The sequence below is a fragment of the Diaphorina citri genome, unplaced genomic scaffold, assembly GCF_000475195.1.
Source record: "Diaphorina citri unplaced genomic scaffold, Diaci psyllid genome assembly version 1.1 scaffold783, whole genome shotgun sequence".
NCBI lineage: Eukaryota > Metazoa > Arthropoda > Insecta > Hemiptera > Psyllidae > Diaphorina > Diaphorina citri.
The window spans coordinates 111,311-122,682 of NW_007378216.1; the positions used below are offsets into that span (position 1 = coordinate 111,311).

Genomic DNA, 11,372 nt, shown 5'->3' on the forward strand with positions numbered 1-11,372 from the left:
TTATAGTTTTTGTGAGATCCTTAAATAGAGGAGCGGGTGAGTTAGGGGGAATTCATACATAAGAATTTAATTATAATATACAACACAAAGTCTAGAAGTAGTGGAAGTGAGAAAGTATTTAGTATAAAGTTCAGCAGAAGTATAAAGAAGCAGAAGACATTGAGATTTCAATTAGAAATAAACCTTTATTTATTTATTATTACTTCTTTTATATAATTCATTATTTTGTTCACAATACAATATAATTTTACTGTCGTATGTATAGGTTTTCCTTTGGAGAGAAAAGCATCAACCGACTTACATAAACCGTTTCACACTAGGCTTGTACGCCGGTGGTCCCAGGTACGATTCCCGGCAGAGTCGACATTTCTTCGACTTGGAATTCAATCGAGTTGTGACCAGTGGCGGAATTAGCAGTCATTGAAACAAATGGAAATTAATTCAAAAGGAGGCACTTAGGAATACCGTGATATAAGCAAAAGCTGTAAAAAAGCTCTACTTTTCCACAAATAATTAATGACTTGAATTGATTGGTTTTATCTTCTATGAATTATTAGCGATGCACCTTTGGAGAGAAAAGCATCAACCGACTTACATAAACCGTTTCACACTAGGCTTGTACGCCGGTGGTCCCGGGTACGATTCCCGGCAGAGTCGACATTTCTTCGACTTGGAATTCAATCGAGTTGTGACCAGTGGCGGAATTAGCAGTCATTGAAACAAATGAAAATTAATTCAAAAGGAGGCACTTAGGAATACCGTGATATACGCAAAAGCTGTAAAAAAGCTCTACTTTTCCACAAATAATTAATGACTTGAATTGATTGGTTTTATCTTCTATGAAAAAATAAATGCAAAATAATTCAAAAGGAGGCACTACCGTGATATACGCAAAAGCTGTAAAAAAGCTCTACTTTTCCACAAATAATTAATGACTTGAATTGATTGGTTTTATCTTCTATGAACTCAAACTTCTTTTGTATGAAAAATCCTTTGAACACAAATCACATTTAAACCTGATACCCTGGTGTAGTTTCATATGAATTTTTAAAGAACCTTTCTGTGAAAATTCCTTTGAACACAAATGACATTTATATCTGATACCCTGGTGCATTTTCTTATGATCTGTCAAATTATCTTTGCGTGAAAATTCCTTTGAACACAAGTCACAATTATATCTGATGCCCTGGTGTAGTTTCTTATGTTCTGTCAAATTCCTTTTGAAAAAATATTCCTTTGAACACAAATTACATTTATATCTGATACCCTGGTGTAGTTTCTTATGTTCTATCAAACTACTTTTGTATGAAAAATCCTTTGAACACAAATCACATTTATATCTGATACCCTGGTGTTGTTCCATATGTTCTGTCAAATAACAGTTGCGGGAAAATTCCTTTGAACACAAATTACATTTATATCTGATACCCTGGTGTAGTTTCTTATGTTCTATCAAACTACTTTTGTATGAAAAATCCTTTGAACACAAATCACATTTATATCTGATACCCTGGTGTTGTTCCATATGTTCTGTCAAATAACAGTTGCGGGAAAATTCCTTTGAACACAAATTACATTTATATCTGATACCCTGGTGTATTTTCTTATGATCTGTCAAATTATATTTGCGTGAGAATTCCTTTGAACACAAATTACATTTATATCTGATACCCTGGTGTATTTTCTTATGATCTGTCAAATTATATTTGCGTGAGAATTCCTTTGAACACAAGTCACATTTATATCCGATACCCTGGTGTAGTTTCATATGTTCTGTCAAACTCCTTTTGTGAAAATATTCCTTTGAACACAAATCGCATTTATATCTGATACCCTGGTGTAGATTCATATGTAGTATCAAACTATTTTTGTATGAAAAATCCTTTGAACATAAATCACATTTATATCTGATACCCTGGTGTTGTTCCATATGTTCTGTCAAATAACCTTTGCGGGAAAATTCATTTGAACACAAATCACCACACTTATTAGGTAGGAGGGGAGGTATAGAAAGGAGGGGAGGATATATTAGAAGGGCATAGGAGGGATAATAAGATAAACTTTCATTGTATTTGATTAGTTGGTGTCGAGGGGGAAAAATGCGACTAAAGTTTACCACTATGACAGAAATTGCGAACAGACAATTTTTACCGATTTTAAAAATATGTGAGATGCAAAAGTGATAGTAAAAAAATTATAACGACTGATGCAAAAATGGAAAGTTAATTGCACCAAGGCATTTCAATCGCTGCGCCCTGTTAGACAGGCTCGTTAAGAGTTACATAGCTGTCTTGTAAGCGCTGGGTCGCGGGAACGATTTCTGCCCGGAGCGGATTTTATCCCAAACAGATAAGGTTCGTTCTCGGAACAGCTGGCTTTCTCCTATCTAGACGATGAAACCTCAACAGTGACACAGTTCCCTCTATCAAACCTCTTTTTCTTTTACTTTCCATTACTAAAGTATATATTTATTAATATTTTATTATTATTATTTTCAATCAAAGGGAAAGAAAGAGAGATAGAGAGGGAGAGAGAGAGATAAAGAGGGAGAGAGAAAGAGAGGGAGAAAAAACACATCGGGACAAACTACGATTTATAATAACTTTTTATGTAAATCTCTCTCTCTCTCTCTCTCTCTCTCTCTCTCTCTCTCTCTCTCTCTCTCTCTCTCTCTCTCTCTCTCTCTCTCTCTCAATGTCTCTCTCTCATATTATTTGTGAAGAGATTTATGTAAATATTCTTGGAGGTAGCGTAAAAGAAAGACGGAGAGAGAGAGAAAAAGAGAAGGAGGAGGGAATATATTTAAGAGATAAAATAAATGTACCTAACAGCGTAATATTTTTTGTTTATTTTATTATTATTATTTGCAAAGAAAAGCTCCAAAAGCTTGTCTTTTATGGATAGGTAAATACGCACCTACGAGCGACATACGTCTTATCGTCTTAATATATGTTATTTCCCGGAAAATCCCAGATTTGAATAAAATATCTGGTGCATGACGTATAATTTCAGGTTATTGGCCACTCAGTGTATCCTGGTGTAATGTATACCTTACCTCGGATGTGCGCATGCATCATGCACATGTGCTGCATGCCACTGTATAATAATAATTTCAGGTTATTGGCCACTCAGTGTATCCTGGTGTAATGTATACCTTACCTCGGATGTGCTGGCATGCATCATGCACATGTGCTGCATGCCATTGTATAATAATAATTTCAGGTTATTGGCCACTCAGTGTATCCTGGTGTAATGTATACCTTACCTCGGATGTGCTCTTATATTATAAGAACGAGATCCATTCACTCATTCACATTTCACATTTCATAGTTCACACACTGATCGCTCGTATAGGTATCTCTTTTTTCCCTCAGGAAAAAGAATATGAAAAAGAAGAGACAAAAAACCATACTACAAAAGGGAGCAGGATAGAGAGGAAGAGAAATAAAAAGAGAAAGAGTGAGAGAGAGAGAGAGAGAAAAAGAGAGAAATACATTTGTGAAAATAATTAGAAATCTAGAATAAGACTGAAAAGTGATAAAAATAAAATAAAAGAATGGAAGAGAAAGAAGAGAGGAAAGAGGGGGAGGGAGAACAGATATGAAAGGAAGGAGAGGAGAGAAGAGGTAGGAAGTGGGGGATAGAAGAGAGAGAAAAGGGGGAAAGAGAAGACGGAGAAATAGGGACAGAAAAAAGGGAGAGGGAGAGACAGAGAAGAGATGAGAAAGGAGGGAGGGAGGGAGGGAGAATATAAATCGATCATAGTCGTTTCATTTCTTTTCGAAGTAATTGACGTTTTATACCTACACCTCTCGGAACCTACGAACAATAGAAAGCTCTTACCAAGACGTGCGATGCCCCGGGTCAAAGCTACGTGTTAGCCCAAAAGTACATTGGTAGGTACTTACAGGTCTTTATTCAGCAAGAAAGAGCCAGAAATTTTCTTCTTACCTGAAACATAGAAAATTTGAATTATTAACAAATACACAGTACAATTCAACATCATTAAATATAATACATGTTATACATGTTATGGCTTACTCTTTATGTCTTTATCCATGGAACATTTAAAAAAAATTAAAGCTCTGTATGTATAATCAAGAAATTATATGTAAGTATAATGGATAATAATTATGTATAAATTAATCAAAAAAGCGAGAAAAAAATATTTTTTGAACTATGGAAAAAGATTAACATCAACTATTGTTGTTATTATAATTATCAACTAATATTTTATCAAATACTTTTTTTTTCTCTCTCTCTCTCTCTCCTTTTACCTACCTATAAAAAGATATACCTATATGTATTCATCTCTATCCTTCTCTTTCTTTTTAAATATTTCAGTGATATTATGTACCTACAAATGTCTGATTGCATTCGCATTGTATTGATTTAATTTTATTATTGTTTTACCTAATATAATAAATTATAATTATTTCAGTGTTCCATTTATTTTGTGTATATCTCACATTTTCGCTTGATATTTCTCCAGTTATATCCTGTATAAGTTTCACCGGTGGAAAATTAATTGTCCGCCTGTAGTTTCTACAGAATTCGATATATTAATGTTTTTCGCCTTTATTTTATTTTTCACCAGGAACTCATATTTATCTGTATTTTATGTGTTCGTTTTTTGACAGTTGGCTTCCTTTTTCTTCGTATTTATTGCCCTTCTTATGTTGGCACTCTTTCTGCTTTTCCTTCCTCCTTAGGTGCTTTCTTTTACAGATGTGTTTTCAATGGTTGGATTATAATGATACTCGTGATTCTTTTGCTTATGTTTTCTCTATTTCCCTATGTTTATGTCAGATGCATACCCTAGAGACATACATGTTTGTAATTTTTATTTGATATTTTTTTTTTGTTTTTTTTTTTTTTTTTTTTTTTTTTTTTTTTTTTTTTTAAAAAAAATAAAAAAATTTTTTTTTTTTTTTTTTTTTTTTTTTGCCATTACGTGCGCAAAAAATGTAGCTCAAGTTCGGGGTGTATGGACCTCTTCGGTCCTTGAGTCCTTTCTTCTTCAGCGACTGGACGGGCGACCCTCTCGTCTGGGGCAAAACAGATAATTTCAAAGGTAATCAAATTCAAAGCCCAAGTCCTAAGCATTTCCCTATGGTAATGGTAAATGGTAATGGTAATATAAGTACTTTTATTGTACAAAATTTTCAACAAATATTGAACAAATTGAACAAAGCAAAATAACAAATATATATCCATTGTAATTATTTTCCGCTACAAGAACAAAACCAGGATTATTTTCTGCTCCAAGAACAACTGAAAACAACTTTCTCTGTCTGAAACTGATTTGTTTCTAAAATGTGCACTTACAATTTAACACTATTTTATTTCAATTCAAGAGGAAAAAGAAGAAAAGGGGGAGAGGGAGAAAAAGAACAGGGGAGGGAAAAAAGGGAAAGAAAGAAAAAGGAAACAAAGCAGAAGAAAAAGGAAATGGTACAGGTAGACGTACTAAATGAAACAATCTCCCTCCTTCTTCTTTCTTTCTCTCTCTCTCCCTATTTCTTTCCTATCTTTCAATCCCTCTCTCCCTTTCTCTCTATCCCCCTTTTCATTATCGTTTTCTTTCTCTCTCTCTCTCCTACATTTTTTCTCATTCTCTAAGTCTCCCTCCCTCTTTCCTACATTTTTTCTCATTCTCTAAGTCTCCCTCCCTATTTCCTAGATTTCGTTCTCATTCTCTCCTTACGTCATCTTTTTTTTTATTGTTTCAAATTTCAACACCGTTTTGAAATGTATAAAATTTTTCGCTATTTCTTCCTATTTATGTAGGGTAGGCGTTCCTTGGCAGTCTCTTCCAGGCAGCCCCATTGTTGTGTACCTTATGTCCTGGTGAATTTTTCTCACCCGTACCTAAATTTCGAGCAGTACAAATTAATAAGCACCAAAACTTTTCTGTCGCACGTTGCATAACTACATAAATAGAAGGCATTCACATAAAATCTTTAGCAAATAGGGTAAGAGGACCAAACTTACTCTCATATATCCTCGTTTCCAGGAATACTAACCAGAGGAATAAAATTTGTAAATACCTATATCCTTGTGCACTAAATTATATTGGGAGACCAAAGAGGAGGTTAGGTAGCTTGCAAAAACCAAAGCTTTTCTGGAACAGAAGTCCGTGAAGCTTTCAGTGAGCATTAGTGGTGGTATGTTTTATCGTAGCTTTCGACATACTGACACCATTCTCCAGAAACTTTGGTGGTGAGGTGAGAGAGAGAGCAAGAGTGAGAGAGAGAAAGGGAGAGAGAGAAAGGGAGAGAGAGAGGAAGTGAGGGGGAAGTAAAGGGAGGACGAGAATGTAAAGATGAATCGAAGGTAAACTGGTAGAGGTATTAGGGTAAGAAAATAAAGAGACAGAAGGAGGGAGAAAGAGACTAAAAAGAGACGAAGGGAGAAATAGAGAGACAAAAGAGGTTGAAACGAGAGAAAGGGGAAAGAGATTTTTTCAATGGAGAGCTGTAGGGGGGGGGGGATGAGAGGGAGGGACTAGGAAATATCTGGCCTAGGATTTTGGGGTCAGGATGGGGGGGGATGAGAGGTAGGTACTAGGAAATATCTGGCCTAGTATTTTGAGGTCAGTATGGAGGAGAAAGAGAAAAAGCAGAAGTACGAAGAGGGAGAAGGGCAAGGTAAAGGAAGAGAAAGAGGAGAAGAAGTGGAAGAGGGAGGGAAGAAGAAGAGGAGAGGGAATAAAAACAGAGATTTATTTGTTTCAAAAGAAAATGGCGGCGATCTGTGGCATTTTAACCGTTTATCTCGGTGCACCCCGCCCACCCCATTTTATATCTGGGTGCCCCCCCCATTTTTCCTGTTGCGGCGGGGTGGTGGGGATCCCTAAAACGGGGTAATATATTGCAAAATGTTAACCGTGTGTTTTTGCAACTATTTGTGCAACATTATCGGAAATTATTTTTCAACAAACTATTCTTTACACTCAAGTGCAAATAAATCGGTGGAAAAGCTTGGTTGGGTGAAAAACCTCCCTTTAAAGCCTTGAACATAATAATAACAACAGCCTTTTCTGAGTGTCTTCAAATTTTAATAAACGTTTTGTGGTTTCCACTAAAAGCTCATGGACGTTTTTGGTTGTCTATTGTGGGGTGCGATGAAAATGATGAAATGAGAAGTCCAGTTGTAGAGGTTGATAGCAGTTGATTTTCGAATCCAATGAAGACAATTTGTTTTCATATGTAGGTACCTTGTAAGCATTAGGATTCGAGCCCCACCGGGGGCGAATTTTATCCTCATAGGGTTCATTACAAATTTTCATCAGTAAATAGGTTTCTTCAAATTAAATTGATCCCAAGGGCAAGGCAATGCCTAAACCCTTGACAAATGGAGTGTGCCTGAAGGCATGTGATGTGTTCCAATCCACTCGGTTCGTTCTCAGAACGGCTGTCTTTCTCTCATCCCGTCCTCTTTCTTTCTTTCTTTCTTTGATTTCGGGAAGGTAATAGTTCCGTTGTTACAGTTACCTCTATCAAACCCCGTGGAAAATAAAACCAAGAAAGTCGAACTCGCGACCTAGAGCTTTCAAAGCAGGCGCGCTACATTTCAAACTAATGGTGAGTCAATGGCTTAAAAATGAGAAATTTCACTAATGGGAGAATTTTCAATGATCAATACAAAAGGGTGTATTTAATGTTCCATAAAGGAGGAGTTTCTTGAAACTCCTGTTGGATTATTAAAAACTCCTTTTTAGATTATTAAAAACACCTTTTTTTTATCATTGAAAATTCTCCCATTAGTTAAATCTCTCATTAAGTCGTTGGTGAAATCCACTACAAGACTATTTTTTTTTTCTTTTTTGCTTCCCCAGGACTGTACAATCCGAACAACATCATGCAGACGGGGAAGCGCTGTGCCATCAACAACCGCGCCTTCTTCCTCTTCGGATCCCTGGTGGCGTTCTACATTCCAATGCTTATCATGGTAATCTCATACGCGCTAACCGTACAACTTTTGCGCAAAAAGGCGCGCTTCCTGAGTAATTCGGAAAAGTCGCCGGGAAAAGCCGCAGATATGCCGACGTTCCGAACTTTGGGCGGCAGGAACAATAAACTGAGGTTAGTCATTATTGTCCGCTTAATACAGAAAAAAAAAACATCACTCTGAGTCTTACGTGTAGGGGCAAATAGCCCTACAGTTTGTGTTAAGCTTATATCGTAGGTACGCGCTTACCGTAATATCGTTGCGTTGCGGAAGAAGGGTAATATGTAACGTCGTACGCGCTAACCGTACAACTTTTGCGAAAAAAGGCGCGCTTCTTGAGCAACTCGGAAAAGTCACCGGGAAAAGCCGCGGATATGCCGACCTTCCGAACTTAGGGCGGGAGGAACAATTAACGCAGGTGAGTTATTATCGCACGCGCTTACCGATATCTTACTTACATCCATGGCGAGTTGGCGACTCATACCCTAGTAGGTATTTGGCCTCACCAAGTTTTCGCCTCCAAAGCTCGGTTGAAAGAGTCCTCGGTTGTGAGATTATACCTACCTAATAGATCAGTTGCGCTTACTTGGGTGATGTTTCAAAGTCATAGAGCAGGAAAAATGAGGACCAACGGATTTTTTCTTTTTCTTCAAAGGATTAGGAAGAAGAGGAAGAGAGGGAGAGAAGAAGAGAAAAAGAAAGAAGATAGAACCTGGAAGGAGAAAAAAAAAAATACATTTTTATTTTCTCACAAATTCTGTCTGTAGACGTAGACAAATACCTATCTGATCTAACTTTTTTTTTGTCTCTAATGAAAAACATGCTTTTATAAGGACAGAATTTTCAAATTTTAATGACAGTGTCATCGCGTCCAACTCGGAGTTTTGACCTCAGATTTGGATTTTTCACAACTTTTTACGTAGGAATCGACCTTTTATTAATAATATTTTCCCAATTGCAACTGCTCCATTACCCCCATAAACAAACAAGCAGATATCACTTAGGTACCTACCTATAAACATAGACAGACACCACTTAGGTACCTACCTACCTCTTTCTCATAGCATCAGTTTTTTTTCAATGGCTTTCTCGCGCTTTTTTTTCTTCAGAAAATCGTTTAAATTTTAATCTGTTTATTTTGTTGCCTCGAAGTCCGTCCTTTTTCCTCCTTTCTCTCTTTTTTTTTCAATTTCTTTATTTCTCCCTCCCTTTTCCTTGTCCTTTCTCCCTCTTCCCTCTTCCTTTTCTCATTTGTTCTACATTCTGTCATTATTTTGTCCTAGTTTCCTTCTCTCCCTCTCTCTTTGGTGAAACTCATTTGAGTGATATTACCAAAGTATGAAGTATCAAATCAAAAGTGTGCCCTTAATCACCACACATGTTTAACTGTACATATGTTTTAGTGAAACCTATTTGACTGATATTACCGACATGAATTCAGAGTGTGCCTTTCATGGCTACAGTTCTTGTTGATAAGGGCGCAAGAAAATTCAAAGTGTGCCCTTATTGACATTTTTTATGTTAATGGAATAGAATTTACCTCATGTTATCATTTTTATAAATAGGTACCTACATATACTTTTTATTATTCTGCCAGGGTGAGACTGAGGTGGCTGTAGCTTCCCACTTTTAATTTAACGTCCCCCAGCGAGACGAAAGGCTCCCATTATGGCTGTACAAACAAGAGATGCTCTATTCTTTACGGCTTAGTCAATGAAAAAGTCTTCCCTCTCCTCTCTGCTTTGGGGGGTTGATCGATTTTTATGTATTATAATTTATGATGTTACATTCAACTTTGTGTAGGCGTGGGATGAAAAGATATTGTTAATAATTTCCACTATTCCCAGAACTTTTCGAGGATTAGCGCGGGTCTAAGGTCCCGGGTTCGATTCTGGTGGTGTTAGTCGAACAGGATTTTCCATAGGCATGTGTAACAAGAGTTGAATTCGAATTTCGATTATGTGAAATTTAATTCAGTCAAACATGGCTGAACCAATGAGATTGTGAGATTTCGCTGTGTTGACGTCCAAAGCGGAATCTCATTGGTTTAGCCATGTTTGACTGAATCAAATTTCAGATCAAATGGCATCAGAATCATCAGATAGATTAGTAAATTTCAAGGACAAACTCGGTTTTTTCCTTTAGCATACAAGGGCAAGGAAAGAATGTTGGTTGTCTGAAGATCTCGGTTTTGACTAAAGCTGACTGTTATATTTCGACTTCTAGGATGCCTCAGCCTGCCAATCTCAAGGTCGATCAGCAAACTCAGACGCCACAAGTAATCGACAAGTTCCGCTTTCCACCCATCCTGGTCAACTTTAGGTAAGTGACCATCAGACCGTCCCATTCGTCCACAAACTTAACGTTGCTGACTATAGTGTGTCCAGATCAATGTGACAGCAAAAAAATAGGCATTGTTGCCAAACATGTCACATGTGCAATGGTAGAGAATCTTTCTCTCTCTTTCTCTCCCTCCCTCTCTTCCTTTCTCTCTTTTACACGTGTTTTTTTTTCTGAAAAGACAGAGAGAAAGAGTCTCAGTTGTTTATCTGGATTGCTTTTCCCTGACTATTTCAATATAAAGTACAACTTGGCATACAGATAGACACTGTGATAGTGTGATATCGCATTCAATATCCTAGATGGTTTATGTCAGCTGAATGATGCTGTCTACAGTTTATATTAGGGTGGTTGATTTTTTTTTTTTTTTGCTAGGGGTAACTGAAAGTACTAAGGTGTTATCGCCCCCTAGGAGAGAAGGGAGACAGGATAGCAGAATCGACGGGAGAAGGAAGACAAGATAGAAGAAATAAAGCCTTTCCCGAGAATAAAACTGCCCCAGGAATCGAACCCGCAACCGAGCGGTTATAAGGCATACTCGCTACTCTCCCAGCCTAGGGGTTTTTTTCTTATTCGAGTTAAAACTACGGTCAGACATTTTTAGGGTAACAGAAAGTCGTGTAATGCTCACACCAGAACATTTATTCCAATGGTTGTTTGTCAGAGACAGGTAAGTTATTCCGATGTCGTTTTATTGGTGCTCCATTTCTTCAAATGTGTTTTCCATTTGGAAACTAACCCCTACGCTTCTTTATGTTTTTGTTTCTTGGTTTAAACTTTCTATAGATATGTTTTACTCTATTGCATAATGTGTGCTCAGTAAAAAAAGCTATTTTTTCTTGGCATAAACTTTCTAGACATAAAGGACACCTTTACACATTTATGAAGTTATGTTAAACTGTCGTTAAATATGTTGAACTTTTGTTTAAGCACCCCCAATTCGAGAGAAAAAGAAAGATGGTTATTAGGGTGGGTTGGGGTAATTTTGAGTCATCTACTTTGAAAATTAAACATCCACTACGTCGACTTTGAAAGTTATAGATTTTAAATTCGATACATGCCAAATTGTGACTGAAAAC

At 36.9% G+C, this 11,372-nt stretch overlaps 2 protein-coding genes across 2 annotated transcripts in view; one reads left to right on the forward strand and one right to left on the reverse strand.

Moving 5' to 3' along the window:
- Positions 1–958: 958 nt before the first annotated feature.
- LOC113468593 (zinc finger protein 2 homolog) lies at positions 959–1,974 on the reverse strand. Its single transcript, XM_026825625.1, has one exon. The coding sequence runs from the start codon at positions 1,928–1,930 to the stop codon at positions 959–961; it is 972 nt and encodes a 323-aa protein (XP_026681426.1). The 5' UTR covers positions 1,931–1,974.
- Positions 1,975–7,845: 5,871 nt separating this feature from the next.
- LOC103512036 (5-hydroxytryptamine receptor 2C-like) overlaps positions 7,846–11,372 on the forward strand; it is a 37,047-nt gene continuing 33,520 nt past the window's right edge. The window contains exons 1-2 of the mRNA XM_017445227.2: positions 7,846–8,087; positions 10,180–10,275. Of these exons, the coding sequence (XP_017300716.2) occupies positions 7,864–8,087; positions 10,180–10,275 (320 nt within the window). The 5' untranslated portion in view covers positions 7,846–7,863. The remainder of the gene's footprint in view (positions 8,088–10,179; positions 10,276–11,372) is intronic.